At 35.0% G+C, this 20,735-nt stretch overlaps 2 protein-coding genes across 12 annotated transcripts in view; one reads left to right on the top strand and one right to left on the bottom strand.

Annotated features, from left to right (window-relative positions):
• Positions 1 to 3,879, top strand: part of LOC136043818 (uncharacterized) — a 33,984-nt gene extending 30,105 nt beyond the window's left edge. For 3 of the 9 annotated variants that reach the window (XR_010621731.1, XR_010621733.1, XR_010621732.1), the window contains one exon: positions 2,333 to 3,879. Coding sequence is in view for 1 of the 9 variants with exons in the window: in XM_065728742.1 (XP_065584814.1) it covers positions 3,194 to 3,247 (54 nt within the window). In the remaining 8 variants the exon portion in view is untranslated. Of the gene's footprint in view, positions 1 to 301 lie in introns of all 9 variants that reach the window. The other 6 variants (XR_010621734.1, XR_010621730.1, XR_010621728.1 and 3 more) reach the window with 2 other exon arrangements.
• Positions 717 to 20,346, bottom strand: LOC136043817 (uncharacterized). 3 transcript variants are annotated; one of them, XR_010621727.1, is made up of 3 exons: positions 20,043 to 20,346; positions 7,132 to 7,255; positions 717 to 1,203 (listed from the first exon to the last, which is right to left on the bottom strand). XR_010621727.1 is itself a non-coding variant. In XM_065728741.1 (3 exons), the coding sequence occupies exons 1-3, from the start codon at positions 20,058 to 20,060 to the stop codon at positions 922 to 924; spliced, it is 417 nt and encodes a 138-aa protein (XP_065584813.1). In that variant the 5' UTR covers positions 20,061 to 20,200; the 3' UTR covers positions 717 to 921. The 3 variants fall into 3 exon arrangements, 2 of the variants coding, with proteins under 2 accessions (XP_065584813.1, XP_065584812.1); XM_065728741.1 differs by having other exon boundaries at positions 7,139 to 7,255; positions 20,043 to 20,200; XM_065728740.1 differs by lacking the exon at positions 20,043 to 20,346 and adding an exon at positions 14,477 to 14,606 and having other exon boundaries at positions 7,139 to 7,255.
• Positions 20,347 to 20,735: the final 389 nt, after the last annotated feature.

The raw sequence follows: 20,735 nt of genomic DNA, 5'->3' as shown, positions 1-20,735 counted from the left end.
TTTCAAGCTCCTATATACAAAAATGTGGAATTTTAAATTTTTGCCAGAAGCAAGATCACGGATGCGTGTTTATTTGTTTGTTTGTTTGTTTTTTTTTTGTTTTTTTTTTGTTTTTTTCAGGGAGAACCATTTCGAACCAGTGATACTATAAGATCAGGATAAGGCTCTTTTGATCATAAATCAAAAGCTCTAGTGTCCTTTTTATGTGACCAAAAATATTGGAGGGCAGCTACCCCCCTCCCACCCCTCTTTTTATCCAAAATTGTCCGAGCTTAATTTTGAGATAGCATTTTTTTTTCAGCATGGTTGAAAAATGGAATAACTATGTCTTTGAGGATGATTTGACCCCCCACAACCTCCAGGGAAGGGCTGCAAGTTATGAACTTCGTGCATTCCTTACATACAGTATTGGCTATAGGGAAGTATTACAATATTTTCGGTTGAGGGGCTTCTGGTGGGGGTGATTACGCAGAAAGATATTTCCACGGAGGAGTTTTCGTTTGAGAAGGGAATTTTCCATAGGAGAGGAGCTGGAATTCTCGGCTTTGATTAAAAAACTATCAGAAATTAAATTGGACGCCTCACTCTTAATTTCTTTACGAACACTACGAGGAAAATTTCGATCCTCGTATTTAATTTAGGTTAATTTGTGTTTCGACTTTTCTTTTGTTATCATATCTAATTTCTATAAAACCAAATTCTTTAGAAACGATTCCTGAAACACAAGGGTCATTTATTTAGAACAATAAGCAACCTTTTTAAAAGTACCAAAACCTTTAGCGTGAAGAGCGAGGTGCTGAGGAGGGGGCAACCCCCTCATGTACCTTATAATTTCTGTTCGTTTTAAGCCTTAATGTTGCTCATTAATTTCAGTTGAAAATATCTTGAAAATGAGCAAACCAAATGTTCAAATTAAATTGTTCAAAGGAAGAAATTTGCCTCTACAGGCTTGCGTCGCAAGTGATTAGACCAAATATAAATATAAAATAAAATATCCATATTGGCTAGGATAAAAGTAAAGAAGAAAATCTTATCCTCATTTGATTTTTTCTTAAAGGGTTTTCGTCGTGTAAAACTTAAACCGTTTCTTTCAAAGAGGGCAATGACTTCACACAACGCCCACGGATGTAGACGCTCAAAATCTTCCTCTGATAAATCTTCCATTCTTGTTATTCCACTTTCTACAGGTTCAGGAAAAACATCCTGAAAAAAATGTCAAATTTAGTTTTTTTTTAAATTTGTTATTCTTCGGAGAAACAAACTTACTGTAAATGATTATTCAAACGATACGATGTGGCTATCACTGCAATCCATGATATATCCTGCTTCTTACAGGTTCAGGAAAAACATCCTGAAAAAATGTCAAATATAATTTTTTTTTTCTTCGGTGAAACAAATCTTCTGTAAATGATTATTCAAAGGGTACGATGTGGCTATCACTGCAATCCTTGACATATCCCGCTTTTTACAGCTTCAGGAAAAACATCCTGAAAATGTCAATTTTTTTTAATTTGTTATTCTTCGGAGAAACAAAGTTACTGTAAATGATTATTCAAACGATACAAGGTGGCTATCACTGCAATCCTTGATATATCCAGCTTTTTACAGGTTCAGGAAGAACATCCTTAAAAAATATCAATTTTTTTTAAAATTTGTTATTCTTCGGAAAAACAAAGTTATTATAAATGATCATTCAAACGATACGACGTGGCTATCACTGCAATCCTTGATATATCAAACTTCTTACAGGTTGCGGAAAAATATCCTGAAAAAATGTCAAATTTTAGTTTTTTTCTAATTTGTTACTCTTCGGAGAAACAAAGTTACTGTAAATGATTATTCAAACAATACGATGTGGCTATCACTGCAATCCTTGATATATCCCGCTTTTTACACGTTCAGGTAAAATATCCTGAAAAAATGTCAAATTTTAGTTTTTTTTAATCTGTTATTCTTCGGAGAAACAAAGTTACTGTAAATGATTATTCTAACAATACAACGTGGCTATCACTGCAATCCTTGATATATCACGTTTATTACAGGCTCAGGAAAACTATCCTGAAATATGTCAAATTATAGTTGTTTTTTTTAATTTGTTATTGTTCGGAGAAACAAAGTTACTGTAAATGATTATTCAAACGATACGATGTGGCTATCACTGCAATCCTTGACATATCCCACTTTTTACAGGTTCAGGAAAAACATCCTGAAAAAATGTCAATTTTTTTTTTTAAATTGTTATTCTTCGGAGAAACAAAGTTATTATAAATGATCATTCTAACGATACGACGTGGCTATCACTGCAATCCTTGATATATCAAACTTTTTACAGGTTACGGAAAAACACCCTGAAAAAATGGAGTTTGGAGTTCAATTTGCTGATTTGATGAATGCTTATACTCCTGTTTCTTTGGCAAATAGTGATATAAGCACCAGGTTTCAACGTCATAAAGTTCGTCTGTTGGTTTCTCGGTTGAAATATGTAATTTTTGATGCTTCTAGCCTACTAGGAGGCCAAATCATACCGGAGCTTGATTCGCTGACGTCACTTGTTCATTTAAAAATTGATTTTGCAGAAAGGCTCTCGAAGTTAAGTATGAGATTGCTAATATCCAGTTCACAATCGATGAATTTCAAAGACGTACTGGAATCCTAAGATACACATTAAAGGCTACATTGGACAATGATGCGTCCAGTAAAAATGCACTTGATGACCTAGTCAGTTGCACAATGCTTAATTTTCTATCGACGGGAAAGCAAATCTATTCCAGTCTGTCCAAACTTATAAATGTGGTAGCATATATTCAACAGAAAAACGATTTTTTGTCCAGAATTCAGTCCTATTCTCCTCTTTCAACCCCAGAAGAATTTGGAAAAATTCTCAAGCTCCTGAGCAATGAGCTGAATGCAGAGCGTATCGTACATAGTAGTATATTTAAATATATTCTAGACGAAACTGACTTTCCCTCTGAGTTTGAGCTCCTTAGATGAAGCCGATCCGCAAAATTTCCCATTTTTGACGAAAAAAATGGCAACATCTGGATTGAAAATGTTCAAGCCATATTGAATAATGTCTCAAGTGATGGGAAGTGCTATATGACTTCAATAGAGCATAGTGGCTCAAAACTTTTTGATTTTGGCGATGAGTTAAAGCTTGAACCTGCTATTTATGAAAATGCTTACAAAAACCCAGGCCCTGAGTGGATTATTGAAACATCAACTGTATATAATCATGCTGAACTTATAAATTATCCCTTTTCATCTTATTACAAAATTAGTGTCCCACAAAACTATCAAATAGGCAATGATTTGTGCAATATAAATGTGAATATGGCTTCAATTCGTCAACTAGAATTAATTTTCAAAGTATGGATTAAAAAGTGAAAATGTTCGCACAAATTTGGTCACTGAAGGATTTTAATCAAGTTGATATTTAAGCGTATGAAAATTTATTGGCACTTTTGTTATTTATTTCTCTTGTTAGATCTTTATTTTTTTTATTAGGTGGTACATAGGTGAGACCCATACCTTTGCAAAAAACCACAATAATGAGAACATATAAAGCGACTAACAAGACTGGAAAGGCTATTATTAATTCACGTATTTAACGTAAATTTATCCAAATAAACGTTTAACTCCATTCTTTATTATGCCGGCTAAATTTTGAAGTCAACGACCTAATGTGTTTTTAATTCGAATCTTAAGAAAAAATCCAAAGAAAGAGAAAAAGTCATTATAAAACCTAAGACAAGCAGAAATAAAGTTTTATGAAAGTTCGATATGTTTTTTTTGAAAAAGTCAGTTTCAGATTTGTTTATTCCTTTTAACTTAATTGTATCTGTTTTTCTTATGTTATTGAATAAACCTTTATCCCTCTTGCATCCATCCTCATGTCTCGTGAAATCCGGGTAAGATAGCAGGTGCTACTAGCTGTGTATTACTTCAAGTTTTTAGTTTATTTTTCCCTTTTCTACAACTACTGCTACTCTTACTACTACTACTACTAGTAGTATTATTGAAGCTAAGGATATTAAGACGAACCTTTCAGGGAATGTTGTGGAAAATCTTAAACTATATAGAAACACACTATGTCAATTTAGGTTATCGAATGGGTCTAACAGCTATATTCCAAGGGCAGACTAGCGTATTAAGTTGAAACTTCCAGTGAATGTTAAAGGCGATGTTGAAATAACCAAAAAGCACTATATGCATACTAAAAAAGCACTATAGCTACCCCTTTCTACCTACAAAATACCCACCGCACTTCCTTCATAATAGATGATGCACAATTATATTACACATTACATATCAAGCATTAATATGAATATTTATATTAACCACTCATCTTATATGGACTACAAAACTGTTTGGGAACAAGTCCGTCACCGTGCGGCCTTGCTTCTTCAGCAACTGAGAAGTTCAATATACAACAACTAAATGCTTCTAAATTGATTGGATATATCAGAATTTTTCAGTTTGTTTCAAATCGTAGTTTGATGATGTAGTTTCTTGACTCTATAGGAACTTAAAAACAAAATTAAATTAGCAACAAGATTGACTAGTAGGCGGCCGTTTAGTCAACGAATAAAGTTGATTTTGGATTAAAATGGAATAGTTTTAGGCATCAAGTCATGGCTAATTGTAGAAAAAGCCAACCCAGATAGTCCAATTGAGTAAGAAGCAAACCTGGCATTAATCCTCCCTCCCTATTAGCATTGTATAACACGAACTAAGAGCTCATATGGCACTTGTCACCAGGTCTGAAGAGCCAGCCAAGAGGTAAGAGCTCATATGGTATGAGCTCTAGCAACATTCTAAGAATCCGTAGATTGCTTTAAAAGGACAATCAGAGGCTTAATGCCGGTCGGGATTTAAAATAAGAGCTCTGAGTCATGAGGTCCTTCTAAATATCAAAATTCATTAAGATCCGATCACCCACTCGCAAGTTAAAAATACTTTTATTTTTCTAAATTTTTCCTCTCCTTTCAGCCCCCAGATGTTCGAATCGGGAAAACGACTTTATCAAGCCAATTTGTACAGCTCCCTGACACGCCCACCAATTTTCATCGTCCTAAATCGTCCAAAAGCATCAAACTCGCCAAAGCACTGAACCCAACCATCTAACTCCCCCAATGAGAGCGCATCCAGTCCGGTTACGCCAGTCACGTATCTACGACATTTATAAGCGTTTTTCGAGATTTCTGGTTTCCCCCTCCAGCTTCCCTCAATGTCAACAGATCTGGTCGGGATTTGAAACAAGCGCTCTGAGACATGAGTTCCTTCTAAATATCAAATTTCATTAAGATCCGGTTACCCGTTCTCAAGTTGAAAATACCTCAATTTTTCTAACTTTTCCAAATTAACACCCCCAGCTACCCCAAAGAGAATGGATCCGTACCAATTATGTCAATATCGTATCTATAACTTGTGCTTATTCTTCCCATCAAGTTTCGTCCCGATATCTCCACTCTAAGCGTTTTCCAAAATTTCCGGTTTCTAAGATTTCTGTTTCCCCCCTCCAACCCTCTATGTCCCCGAATCCAATTCGAATTAAAAATGGAGTATCTGAGACATAAGATTCTTCTATATATAAAGTTTCATTGAGATCCGATCACCCAGTCGTAAGATACCTTGATTTCACGTTTTCCAAGAATTGCGACTTCCCCCTCCAAATCTCTTCAATGTCAGCGAATATGGTCGGGATTTAAAATTTGAGTTTTAAATCATAAGATCCTTTTAGATATCAAATTTCATTAAGATCTGATCACCCGTTCGTAAGTTACAAATACCTCATTTTTTCTTATTTTTCCAAATTACTCCCCCATTTTCCCCTCTCGCAACTCCACTAAAGAGAGCGGATCCGGTCCGGTTATGTCAGTCACCTATCTTGGACTTGTGCTTATTCTTTCCACCAAGTTTCATCCTGATCTCTCTGCCTTAAGCGTTTTACAAGATTTTCGGTCCCCCCCCCCGTAATGAAACTGGACCCGGTCGGGATAAAAAATAAGAAATCTGGGTTTCGAGGTTCTTCTAAACATGAAATTTCGTTAAGATACGATCACCCTTTCGCAAGTTAGATATACCTCATTTTTTTTTTTAATTTCTTAGAATTAGCCCCCCCCCCCAACTCCCCCAAAGAGAGCAGATCCGTTCTGGTTATGTCAATCCCGTATTTAGGACTTGTGCTTATTCTTATCACCAAGTTTCATCCCGATCACTCTAAGCATTTTCCCAGAGTTTAGGTTCCGCCCCCCCCAAACATCCCCTTCGCCGGATAAGGTTGAAATATAATATAAGAGCTCTGAGACATAATTTCCTTCCAAATGTCAAATTTCATCAAGATCTGATCAATCTTTCGTAAGTTAAAAATACCTCATTTTTCTAAATTTTCAGAATTACCCCCCCCCCCCATTCCCCAAAGAGAAATGTGAAATATCAAATTTCATTAAGATCTGATCACCCTTTCTAAAGTTACAAATACCTCATTTTTTCTTATTTTTTCAATCGGAATTTAAAACAAGAGCTATGAGACACGATATCCTTCAACACTTCAAATGTCATTAAAGATCCGATCACTCTTTCGTAGGTTAAAAATACCTCATTTTTCTAATTTGTTCAGAATTAAGCCCCCCCCGCCAACTCCTCCAAAGAGAGTGGATCCGTTCTGGTTATGTCGATCATGTATCTAGAACTTGTGCTTGTTTTTCCCACCAAGTTTCATCCCGATCCCGCCACTCTAAGCATTTTCCAAGGTTCTAGGTTCCTCCCCTCCCCCTCCCTCAATTCTCCTCAATGTCACCGGATCCAGTCGGGATTTAAAATGAGAGCTCTGAGACACAGTATCCTGCCAAACTTCAAATTTCATTAAGATCCCATCACCTGTTCGTAAGTTAAAAATACTTCATTTTTTCAATTTTTTCCGAATAAATTGGTTAATACCAAGTGCCATAAAAAAGAGATTAGTTTATTTGTTAAGAGATATGTCTATCTATTATCCGTATATGCGTAATTGCTAGGGCAGTAGAACCAAGGTAGGTAGTCATAGAGATAATTTTATTTTACTAATTAAAAGTAAATACATTTTCCAATTTGGCTGGGTCCCTTCACCTACAACAATAAAGTTTGTTTTACCACTAACTGAGTGCGTAGCTTTCCGACCGTATTTCCTAACAAGTTCTTCAGTTTGGTCAAGCTCTAAAGAATCTAGCACGCCGGTTATGACAAAAGTTAATTCAGCCAAGCAGCCTTCAGTCCCCTGAAATAAGAAGACATTAAACATATTTATCTAAAAGGAGAAAGGAGGGAATATTCACAATTATCTAACATTATTTATAAGGACCAAATTAATTGATTGAAAAATAAGTTTCCAACAAAAATTGAAGATCAATATTAAAACATAAATAATTAGAAATTACAGCAAGCTCGAGAGGCAAAAAAAACAGATATTACTAAAAACAGAGACAACACCTCTAAAGGCTGAAGTATCATTTACACTTTACTGAAAATTAAATAGATTCCACAAATTGAAAGCTTTATTGATCCAGTGGATTTTCTATACTTTCGGATATGAATGGTTTTTAAAGAATATTTAACGAATATTAGCTTCATTAGAACATAATCAAGCCTTTGATGCAAACTGTGGTAGAAATCGGAGGCCATTTGCAGAGCAGGTAGGTTGAAATAGGGGCTTTTTATCAATTTATATTTCTAGTCATATTTTTGCAATTAGTGATTTTAAAACAACATCGATGGCGCTCACAAAAATAAGTGCCTTAAGCTATTGAAAGGAGAAGTTTCTTTTAAGATTAAAGAAAAAAAAAAACCAGCTGAATGACTCAGCTTCCTATCAATATGTAGCTAATAGAATCATGTCAAATAGTTTTTGGGCTACAAATTATGTGCATACTAGATATACAATAATATATAGCAGGGGCGTAATTTGCTATGGGGCAGGGGGCTACTGCCCCCTCCAGACCCAAGTTTGCCATCCCGCTCAGCTGAAATTTATTTTCAAAATCAAAATAAGCCTGCATAATTCAAGTGTCCATATAAACAGGTCAGTTTTCTTTAGTATATCTTTGCCTTTGTGGTACCGCTTCGATCATTTTTCAGTTTTCACTGCCATTTTTACTTGATTTGGTAGAATTGGCTCCAACTTTGACCAGCCTCCCCCACCCCAATAATTTTGACGAAATTATGCCACTGATATATATATACATATCATTATATAATTTTACTACAGACACTATTGTCCTCCACTTGTTCTAACAAATAATATCACAGGGCTAAGAACCATAGAACCCATCTGCCATCTTCATAGTTTCTACAAAAGAGTGAAAATAAGTACTTGAAGCCTTTGAAATAAATAGTTTTTTAGTAGGATTAAAAAAAGGGCTGAATAATTTAGTTTTCGTTTGATATTTAGAATTTAGAATCACATCAATAGTATTTGGGCTAAAAAGTACCTATAGACTACATATGCTATTACCTAAAGTAAAATCATTCTATAGAGACTTTGTAGAGTGTATACAGGATTTTTTCAGGAAGGACTTTATTTTTTCGAGTAGAAAGGAAGGGGGGGGGGGGGTAAAAAAAACTTTCAAAAACAAAAAAAAATATTTATATGAATTTGTGTTATGTTTTTGAGACTCAGTAAAAAATTTAGTGGGAGGGCAGACCCGGTAAAACCCCTTGGATAATCCTTCTGCTGCTCTAAATGATAAAACCGTAGGGCCCAGAAACACAAGACGTATCTAATTACTTATAATAGAGCAAAAACTGATTTCTGAAGCCTTTCAATAGAACAGCTTCTGAGAAAAAGATGTAACTGAAGGTAACTAAGAAAAATAAGGCTCCAAGTGCAGCTAGAATGGTAAATGAGTTTCTTAAACATGGTGGCTCTAAGGCTAGAAATAAACTACTGAAGATTATGAATATGATTTTGGAAAAGGGGTAGTACCTAAAGATTTTAGGAAAACCTTCTTGTTTTTCTTGTTTCTTGATTTCTTGTTTTTATATTTAGAGTTTGAATCTCCTTCTTTCATTCTTTGAGACAAGTGCAATTTTCCACCATAAGCCATCAAACAAGTTCCAGATTTTTTATTTTTTATTAGCATTTCCTGACGCCAATTTATTTAATATTTGCATTTCAGGAGCAACATTTTGATTTTATCTTTCTTTATATGGTAAAGATTTCAGTTTACTTCAAGAAAATAGTGAGGCTGTAGTATATGTGATTTAATGCCAAGTGTGCACCTCAAACCAGACACATGGATATTACACTACATATCAGAAAGCTGGATATAATGCATGTCTTGCTGTCCTTGATCCAGAACCGAACAACACGAGAGGTGAAGTGTAGTACTACAGTCAACATAAGAAAGGGATTTCTCAAGTTTTTCTGTAAAGCTCTCATTTTTTTCAGCCATAGTCCTACTTTAAAGCTCAGTTTCAGCCTTTCCAACATGCAGTGTCACATTCATTAATTTTGTTTTGGACCCCAACTGATGTATCCCAGGAAGCTGAAGAAAAAGGTCTTTATTCATCCTTAAATAAGCAATGGTCATTATCTCAGGATCTTCCGATGTTGAGGTCAACTGCTGTTGAACTATAGTCATTGGGCATTGAATGAACCAAGTGTAAGCAAGTCAGTCCAAGCAGACAATGAAACTGGTATCAGTCTTAAATTAACCTTGAATTAAAATTAAGAGTGTTTAAGAGGCACGACAATTCCCTGGTCAGTGGCCCAGTCGCTAAAATATTTCATTATAATAATAAACAGAAAAAAAAGAGTGGTCCTTAGCTCAAGATCTTCTGATGTTGAGGTCAACTGTTGTTGAGTTATAGTCATTGGGCATTGGATGAAACAAGTGTAAGACAATCCAAGACAATGAAACTGGTATCAGTCTTAAATTAAACTTAGACTAAAATTGAGAGTGTCTAAGTGGCACGACGATTCCCTGGTCAGTGGCCCAGCCACCAAAATATTTCATTATAATAATAAATTGTATAAAATTACAGAAGCTGAAAGATGAAAGATTTTCGTGTTTTCTAAATTTAGGCCTAAATTGGTCCAAGAGCTTCAGACTGCCCTCCTATCACCAGCTTATCATCATATTAGACTTGTTGCTCCCTATTTGAAGCGGAATAGTCACAGAATAAAGATTCTATCGGTATGACCACAGGCACTTGGCTCCTCCAAGACAACCTTCTACCATCAAATTTTCAAAAAAAAAGTAGAGAGGAATTTTGTTCACCAATTGGCTTGAAATTTATAGGGCAGATACCAGAGGCTAACAGATACCCTATATTATATGGTAACTGGTATTATATGTTGGTAACTGGTATTATATATTATATGGTAATATATGGTAACTATACCATAACAGATACCCTAATTTATGGGGCAGATTCCCTACTGTAGAAGTTTCAAGTTTCTATCCACAAAAATGGGGAATTTCGCATTTTTGCCAGAAGGCAGATCACGGATGCGTGTTTATTTGTTTATTTTTTTTTCCTCAGGGGTGATCGTATCGACCAGGTAGTCCTAGAATTTCGCAAGAGGGCTCATTCTAACCGAAATGAAAGTTCTAGTGCCCTTTTTAAGTGACCAAAAAAATTTGACCCCTCCCATGCTAATTATTTTCCCAAAGTCGCCGGATCAAAATTCTGAGATAGCCATTTTATTCAGCGTAGTCGAAAAACCTTATAACTATGTCTTTGGGGACGACTTACTCCCCCACAGTCCCCTTAGGAGGGGCTACAAGCTACAGACTTTGACCAGTGCTTACATATAGTAATGGTCATTTGGAAATGTACAGACGTTTTCACGGGGATTTTTTTGGTTGGGGGGGGGGGGGGTGAGAAGAGGGGGATGTGTTGGGGGAACTTTCCTTGGAGGAATTTATCATAGGGGAAGAAAATTTCCATGAAGGGAGCGCAGGATTTTCTAGCTCTATTTAAAAAAAAAACAAAGAAAAAATAAATAAGAAAAAGTTTTTTCAACTGAAAGTAAGGAGCAGAATTAAAACTTAAAACGAACATAAATTATTACGCATATGGTGGGCTCACCTCCTACTAATACCTCGCTCTTTATACTAAATTATTTTTAGTAATTTCAACTATTTATTCTACGGCTTTTGTGATTCAGGGGTCATTTTTAAGAAATTGTGATAAAATTTTAGCTTTAGTGTAAAGAACGAAGTACTGGCGAGGGGGTGAACCCCCTCATATACGTAATAAAAACATGAGAATACAGAAGTTCGCTACGTAAGCTAATTTAGAATTTACGTATATATCTTTTACTAATAAAAACATCCGTAAAAATTAAAAGTTCTAGTTGCCTTTCTAAGTAACCAAAAACCGGAGGGCAACTAGGCCTCCTCCCCTACTCCTTTTTTTCAAAATTATTCGATCAAAACTATGAGAAAGCCATTTAGCCAAAAAAAAAATTGCAAAATTCGTTTTAAATATTCATCTGCGGAGAGCCAAAATCAAAATATGCATTGGCTCAAAAACGTTCAGAAATTAAATAAAAAAAAAACAGTTTTTTTTAACAGAAAGTAAGGAACGACATTAAAACTTAAAACGAACAGAAATTACTTTGTATGTGAAAGGGGTTGCTTCCTCATCAACGCCCCGCTCTTTACGCTAAAGTCTTTTACTGTTTTAAAAACTAGAGTTAAGAGAAAGAGTCAAACTTAACTCTTTCTCAGCGTAGGGAGCGAGGCGTAAATGCCTCGCTCTTTACGCTTATGTTTGACTCTCTCTTAACTCTGCTTTTTAAAACAGTAAAAAAGTTTAGAGTAAAGGGCGGGGCATTGATGAGGAAGCAGCCCCTTTCATATACGAAGTAATTTCTGTTCGTTTTAAGTTTTAATATCGCTCCTTACTTTCAGCTAGAAAAACTTGGTTTTTTTTATTTAATTTCTGGACGTTTTTGAATTAAAGCATGTTTTGATCTTGGCTCTCCGCACATAAATAATTAAAACAAAAATTTGCATATTAATTAATTGTAATTAATCGGAAGATTTTGAGAAAAAAGAAGCGAAGGAGGAGGCCTAGTTTCCCTCCCAGTTTTTGATTACTTAAAAAAGCAACTAGAACTTTTAATTTTTTACAAATGTTTTCATTGGTAAAAAATATATGTAACTTACGAATTAACTTGCGTAACGAACTTCTATATTCGTATTTTTTTATTGCGAACATGAGGGGGCTCAACCCTCGTCGATACCTCGCTCTTTACACTAAAGCTTAGATTGTGTCCCAATTCCTTAAAAATGACCTCTGAATCACAAAGGCCGTAGAAAAAAATTGTTGAAATTACTAAAAATACTTTAGCGGAAAAAGTGAGGTATAACGAGGAGGTAGACCCCTCATATGCGTAATAATTTTGTTTGTTTTAAGTTTTAATGCTGCTCCTTACTTTCATTAGAAAAAACTTTTCATATTTATATTTTCTTTGTTTTTTTTTAAATAAAGCTAGAAAATCCTGCGCCCCCTTTATTCAAATTCTCTTTTACCATGAGAAGTCTCTCCATGGAAATATCCTCCCACGTAACCCTCCTCCCTAAACCAAAAAAATCCCCCTGAAATCGTCTGTACACTTCCCAGTAACCATTACTATATGTAAACACAGGTCAAAGTTTTCAACTTGCAGCCCCTCCCACGGGGACTGCGGGGGAGTAAGTTGTCCCTAAAGACATAGTTATTAGGTTTTTCGACTATGATGAATAAAAAAGCTATCTCAGAATTTTGATCTGGTGACTTTGGAGACAAAATGAGCATGGGAAGGGGCCTAGGTGCCCTCCAATTTTTTGGTCACTTAAAAAGGGCACTAGAACTTTTAATTTCCGTTAGAATGAGCCCTCTCGCAAGATTCTAGGACCACTCAGTTGATACGATCACCCCTGGGAAAAAACAAAAACAAAAAACAAGTAAACAAATAAACACGCATCCGTGATCCGTCTTCTGGCAAAAAATGCGAAATTCCACTTTTTTGTATATAGGAGCTTGAAACTTCTACAACAAGGTTCTCTGATACACTGAATCTGATGGTGTGATTTTAGTTAAGATTTTATGACTCTTAGGGGATGTTTCCTCCTATTTTCCAAACTGGGACAAATTTTCTCAGGCTCGTAACTTTCGATGGGTATAATTGATCTTGATGAAACTTGTATATTTAAAATCAGCATTAAAATGCGATTCTTTTGATGTAACTATTGGTATCAAAATGAATTTTTTTAAGAGTTTCGGTTACTATTGAGCCGGGTCGCTCCTTACTACAGTTCGTTACCACAAACTGTTTGACAGATGGAAAGTTTCTTATTAAAGTCTTTTTATTAAATGTTTCTTAAGATTTATTTATTTATTTTTTCTTTTTTTGGTTGTTGTTTTGTTGGTGTTGTATCCTCGATGACGCGAGAATTTAAATCTGTGTTTTATTGTCGGGTGATGTGAGGGTCGCTGTTTCGTGGGGACTGCCGGTGAGTTGATTTCTTTTCCTTATATACTTATATTTAAATGTTGGTTAGTATGTTTATGACAAGTTTTATGACGCTTTATTTATTGCATGCCATTTCCCAAGTAACGGGTCATTGAGCCCTTTGGGATATTGTTTTGTTATTGTTATTTTATGAAAATAAATAGAACTTGAGAAAAAAAATCTAAAAAAAGAAAGTTTCAAAATACGTTGTTTTTACTTCAAGCCTGCTATTTAAAGTTAATTCAGAAAGTAACTGTTTTGAACTTTTATTTTAGGTTCTTGAAAATATTTGCAAGCTTGAGAAACCAATGTTAGCCAGCGCTGTTGATGAGAAAGTTCTTGAAGATCAGACATTATTTGACACAATGCAATTGGTTGCTGGCTTTGATACCAAAACCTTCAAGAGCTCTTGGGAAAAAGTAAAAGGTGATAAGGAGAAAAGGTAGTCTGTTTTTATCTTTCAGATACCAAGTTGATCAAGTTCATATAAAAATAATGAAGCAAATTAAAAGAAGATTCAGCACTTTATTTGATAGGAATATTTGACAAGGAGAACTAATATCCAGATTTTCTTGACGTACTTAAGTATGTACTTTAAGTATATGTATATGTACTTTTAAGTATGTAAGTATGTACTTAAGTACGTGAGTACGGTTCTGGTGCATCACCACATGCTTACATCACATGAGCTGAACGCTTAATGGAAGTATTTTGCTTTTTTATGTTTACTCTAAATTTTGGGAAATGCCAAGGGGATTAAAACGAAAAAAAAATTCTGCCCCTTGACCCATCTTAGCTACCTACTGCTAAAAACTACTTTTTTGTCTATGGCCCATAATTTGTTTGTTTCATAATTGTAAAGTTAGGAAAATATCACCTTTTCGTCAGTGTTGCCATATCGAAGCGTGAAAATTAAAAAGCAAAACTAATTTGTTAAATTAGTGCAATTTGTTGATTTGCGAAGACACCTTCACCTTCAAAGGAAAGCCATACCTGTTTGAGCCATCTGGTGTGAAGCATTTTTAGCCTGTTCATTTGCACCCGGTGCCGGAGTTCTTTCAGCACCCAGTGCGGTACAAACTGCATAATTGCACACGGAGGTCTTCCTGATTTTTTGTTGAATTCTCCTAATTCTAATAAGTTGAATTTCTCCTATCTTTGTTGAGATTAAATTTTTAAGGAGCGACATTAAAACTTAAAACGAACAAAAATTACCTGAAAGGTAATTTGCATGAAAGGGGCTGTTCCCTCTTTAACGCCTCTCTCTTTGCGCTAAAGTTTGACTCTTATCTCTCAACTCTACTTTTAAAAAAAACTAATGACTTTAGCGTAAAGAGCAGGGTTACAAAAATTGTTCTTCACATCGAAATACCAGCTATTTGGAATTAAATGGCTGATACTTTTTTAACTTTCGTTTCAAATGAAAGCTTTCAAAGAAAATTTTTAAATAACTTCTCAGCTACCGTTCCACTTATCTTGTTATTTATGTGTATTTTCTTTGGTACCCTGTCAATTCGTTTAGTCTTATTTTGCACTTTATCTTCAAGCTATCTCGTTTGGCATGTCCCTTAGAGAATCTTAAAAATTGGATAGCTATATTAGAGTCTTAGTTGCAAAACAACACTACCCTTATACCAGTAACACATCTAAAAAAAAAAAAAAAAAAAAATTATGTAGAGTTTGGTAATTTTATCTGGAAGGACCATTACCCTCTCGTTTTTTGGTTATTTTTGTAATTATATTTTATTGTTTATTTTTTAAACACAAAAAACAGCTTTTCAGAATAGGGTAGGTGTCCCTAAGATTATTATTGCCCCAAGGCTTACTAAATTAGCAGCAAACCAGGTTTGTTTTCCTCAATGAGATGATTTTGAATACTTGAATTATTACCTTTCTTACCTATTATTACCTTTCTATTCTAAGTTCAACGGCTAGTTTCAAGATTTTGTCATAAATCAAATTTCATTGTAGATAATTTTTTTGCTTTATTATGCTTTATAATAAAATTGTTTTAATAATAGCATCAGTTTTTTCAATTTCTTCCTTTCTTTAGTATGATTTACGAAGAAGGTAGATACATTATTGTATACTCTTTCTCTTTATTTGGTATTAAAATGTGAAGCAAAATAATTTGCACGGGGCACTGAGTGATATTTTTCATGAAGAAGGGCGGTAGAAGAAGTTTAGGAAGGACTATGTTAGTTAAAAAACAAACACGACACAGATGGGCCTGATTTTTATGGCACTTGGTATTTACCAAGTGACATATAGTGATTGCAATTCCTGTCGGTTCTGGTTTTGCTAGTTTGGGCACTTCCAAATAAGCTAGGACGATTCAACCATCTGAGGGGGGGGCTAGTGGGGAACGGTTAATTTGGAAAAATTAGAAAAAATGAGGCATTTGTAACTTACGGGCGGGTCATCGGATCTTAATGAAATTAAATACTTAGAAGTATATTGTGTCTCAGAGCTCTTATTTTAAATCCCAACCGGTCCCGGTGATGTTGGGGGGACTTGGAGGGGGAAACCTGAAATCTTGGAAAACGCTTAGAATGGAGAGATTGGGATGAAACTTAGTGGGAAAAATAAGCGCAAGTCCTAAATACATGATTGGCATAACCAGAACAGATCTGTCTTTAGGGGAGTTTTTTTTTTGGGGGGGGGGAATGGGAAAAATTAGAAAAATGAGGTATTTCTAACTTACGAACGACTGGTCGGATCTCAATGAACAGTGATATTTCGAAGAACCTCTTAGCTAAGATGTCTTATTTTAAATCCCTACCATATCCATTGTCATTGGGTGGGGGGGCGAAAACCTTTGAAAACGCTTAGAGTGGAGAGATCGGGAAGAAACTTGGTGGGAAGAATAAGCACAAGTCCTAGACTAGTGATTGATAAAGCCGGATCCGCTCTCTTTGAAAGGGGGGAGGGGGCCGATTTGGTAGTTTGGAAAAAATAGAAAAAATGAGGTATTTTCAACTTACGAACGGCTGATTGGATCCTAATGAAATCTGATATTTAGAAGGAATTCTTGTCTCTGAGTTTCTATTTTAAATCTTGATCAGATCTGGTGACATTTGGGGAGTTTAAGCAGGAAACCATAAAATCTTGGAAAACACTTATAGTGGAGAATTCGTAATGATACTTTCTGGGAAGAATAACCATAAGTCTTAGATACATGATTGATATAATCGGACCGGATTGGCTCTCTTTGGGGGGTAAATTTGGAAAAATTTGAAAAAATGAGGCATTTTAACTTACGAACGGGTTATCAGATCTTAATGAAATTTTATATTTTGAAGGACCTCGTGTCACAGAGCTCATATTTTAAATCTCGACTGGATCCAGTGACATTGAAGGGAGTTGGAGGGGGGACTGGAAATCTTGAAAAACGCTCAGAGTGCAGAGATCGAGATGAAACTTGGTGGGAAGAATAGGAGCATGTCCTAGATACGCTATTGACATAATCAGACTGATTCTGCTCTCATTGGGAGAGTTGCGGGGGTTTTAATTCGGAAAAATTAGAAAAATTGCGGTGTTTTTATCTTACGAACGGGTAACCAGATCTTAACGAAATTTGATATTTATAAGGAATTCATGTCTCAGAGCTCTTATTTTAAATCCTGACCAGATTTGGTTACATTGGGGGAAGTTGGACGAGGAAACCGGAAATCTTGGAAAACGCTTAGAGTGGAGAGATTGGGAAGAAACTTGGTTGTTAGAATAAGCAAATATCGTAGATACGTGATTGATGCAAGTGGAATGGATCTGCTCTGTTTGGGGAAGCTAGGGGGGTCCAGTGCTTTGGCGAGTTCAGTGCTTCTGGACGTGCTAGGACGATAACAATTGGTGGGCGTTTCAGAGACCTGCACAAATTGACTTGATAAAGTCATCTTCCCCGATTCAACCATCTGTGGGTCGAAGAATCTTAAATCTTATGTTATTTAGAGACAGTCTAGAACCTTTCTAAACTTTGATTTCAAATTATATAAAATTTGAGGAACAGCTTGGTTGAATGCAACCAAAACCAATGTTAGATCAGCTTATGTAACTGCCGTGATTATGTTTTTAAACAGTTTATTTTAACTTATTCAGTGTGGTAAAATTTAAGCCCTTTATGATCAAACTCATATGATCAATGTTATATGAACCAATATGAATATGAATATGAATATGATCAATATGAATATGAATATATGAACCATATGAACCAATGTTAGATCAGCTTGTGTAACTGCCGTGATTCTGTTTTTAAACAATTTAATTTAACTTATTCAATGTGGTAAAATTTAAGTCCTTTATGATCAAACTCATATAATCAATGTTATATGAACCAATATGAATATGAATATGAATATGATCAATATGAATATGAATATATGAACCATATGAACCAATGTTAGATCAACTTATGTAACTGCAGTGATTCTGTTTTTAAACAATTTAATTTAATTTATTCAGTGTGGTGAAATTTAATTCCAGTATGATCAAACTCGTATAATCAACCAGATCCACTTCCAGAATTTTATTTTAGCATATCAAGCAAAACTTTTAAGATGAAAAAAAAAGAATTTCTTGTCATGATACACCATGTATGCTAAGAATGGCTGTAACTCAAGAACCTCATCAATATTTATTGCTGATTTTTTTTCAGGTGTAAAGTAGAAGAAAAGGCCAGCAGCTCATTCTTCACAAAGATGCTTCTGTAAAGCTTTCAGTGAAGGATGATTTCAAATACTTATTGTAGAAATCTTCGTGTATAAGAAATTCAAAGACGTTTGAGATTACGTTAGATAATAACTCTGGTGGCGAACCCTTTTTGCATTCAAGCTGTTTTAATGGTACATGGATATTTTTATTAAATAAGAAATCCTATGGTACATTAAGCATGAAGAGTAACTACACAAAAGAAACTAAAGTTCCCAAATTAGGAACGGGAGATGTAACAGAAGAAAAAACGCCTGGTGTTCTTCAAGAGAGTGGTAAAGTTCGACTAGAAGAACATGGCGTCTTTTCTAGGCCACCAGTACTTGTGGCTCTTTTGGGATTCCGTGGATCTGGAAAACTCAACAATTGCCTCATTGCTATCAGGAAATGAAAAATGTTTCTCCAGGGAAGAAAAAACAAAAACAACAACTTTAGGAATTGACATACCCCAATAATTTCTACTAATGAATATGTTCCTGAAATCTATAATGCATTAATAAATGGTTTCGATAACAGTGGATCACGTTTTCTGTTAGATTTACTGACAGTGAAGGAATCGGAGTGAGAGGCGACATCATTGATTTTGTTTCAACAATTCCTCCTTTGCTTTTTTCCAACGTTATAATATGGGTGACAATTGACTCTTTACGGGCAGATGAGGAGCTTAGAAAATTGAATCGCTATCTGAATTTGGCAAACAAAATCCAAGATGAGAGTGGTGAGCTTTGCACTGACTTTATGGACGGGCGATTAGTCGTAATAGTGAATAAAATGCAAGGCTATGAAAGTGACGAAGAGCTTACAGACGAAGTTTTAGAAGAAGATTTTGAATCAGAAACCCAAACTGCAACAAACATAAATTCTATAAACAAAAAAAACTAAAGCAATGTTTCAAGTCAATTCAAGTTGTGGGATTCCCTTATTTGTATCTCCCGAGGATAGATGAGTATTTAAAATAAACTAGCCTTAAAGGGGAAGGATCAGATTGTTTCAAACAGAGTTTAATTAAATTAATTACATGGATTTTACAAGAAAGAGGCCAAGTTAGAGTCCTTACTGGTACTGTTGTTACACCAACAATAATGACGAATTTGTATTAACTAGTACTTGAAAAGATTAATTCAGGTGCCAAATTTCTTGATACTGACATAACGGATAATTTGTTTGCTGCTAACATAAAACGAAACGTAACTGAGTATGAGTTTCTCTTTAACGAAAATCTAAATGAAATCGATAGAAATAATTGTTCATAGAGAAATAATAATTCATAGAGAAATGAAATGAGAGAAATAATATGATTGAAAATCTGGTTGAAGCTATCAGGTCCTTAACAGATGAGAAAAAAAAAATTGAGTGTCCTTGTAGAGCAAAGCCAAAATGAACGACAAAAAAGGACTGGTTAAGAAAGAGTGGATGTAACTGAAGCTCGGTTAACAAAATCAATGGAAAATATGATAACATACAGATTGCAATAAGTGAAATTCATTCATAGTTGATGAAACTCCTTCACGTCTGCATGTACTTCCCCAAACAAGACCGTGAGTGCTTGAAGGAACATTTTTCCACCACACTTTCAAGCTCCCGAGAACTACTAAGTAAATTACCATTAGGAATTACAGAGGAAATTAATCCTATGTTAGCACATTTGTATTGGAACAAAAAAATATGTTTAGTCGATGTTCCAAACAACGAATGTCATTTGCTTATATTGAACGTGCTGAAGCGGAGAAATTTGTACAGGAAGGTATTTGTATCCTGAATGCGTTGAACTCAACAAGAGACATTAACAAAGCATTTAACACGTTTAAAAGTTTTAGAAATAGTATTGTAAAAAAAAATCAATTTGACATACCTTCATCGATCTTCCCATGTAATTTGAATGGCCATCTAGAAAACGGACACAGGATGGTTCAATACATAGTATTATCTATCAACAAAAGCTTGGAAATGCTAAGGAATAGACTCGACTTCCATGAACGGATGGATTCAACTGAAATACGATTCAATTTCAATAGCCTGTCCCCAAGGAATACTTTAAACGGCAATACAACGAGAATATTTGATAAGGAATGTGATTTATATTCTACAGTATCATCTTTATCCTCAAGTATAGAGGAACTTCAGCTAACTTGCCTCAACGTAAATATTTATGGCAACACCAAAACAACTTTAAAGTTCCTGTCAATCGAAACAGTTTATTCAAACCTGTATCCAAAAAGCCCTCATCTGTGAAAAACCAGACAACATTCACAAACAAGAATAAAATGCAAATTTTGTGCACATTTATTCTGGGTTCACATAGCTGTGGGTTTTCAAATCATGCAACAATTCTCATTTGTAGTGGATACAGCAAAATGTAGAACTGTTCATTTCAAATTAGTACTTTTTACCTTTTAAAATAGGGGTGCAAAAAAAAAACAAAAAAACTAGAAAGGTGGAATAGAGTAGAAAACCATTAGTTTTTCAATCGATGTGATTTTTCAGCTCTGAAGTTGAAATATTTCTATGAAACCATTGGACCATCATGAGGCAAGAACTTGTAGCA

The sequence above is a fragment of the Artemia franciscana genome, chromosome 2 (assembly GCF_032884065.1).
Source record: "Artemia franciscana chromosome 2, ASM3288406v1, whole genome shotgun sequence".
NCBI classification, from domain to species: Eukaryota; Metazoa; Arthropoda; class Branchiopoda; order Anostraca; family Artemiidae; genus Artemia; species Artemia franciscana.
This window is presented reverse-complemented; position numbering and strand designations above follow the sequence as displayed.

Bases quoted from the DNA above. Each gene is read 5' to 3' on its own strand.
- LOC136043817 (XM_065728740.1), bottom strand. From the start codon at position 14,569: ATGCAGTTTGTACCGCACTGGGTGCTGAAAGAACTCCGGCACCGGGTG. The intron at 7,256-14,476 runs GTATGGCTTTCC...TTCTTATTTCAG, and splicing joins ACACCAGATGGCTCAAACAG to GGGACTGAAGGCTGCTTGGC. The intron at 1,204-7,138 runs GTTAGTGGTAAA...CATTTTTTTCAG, and splicing joins GTCGGAAAGCTACGCACTCA to GATGTTTTTCCTGAACCTGT.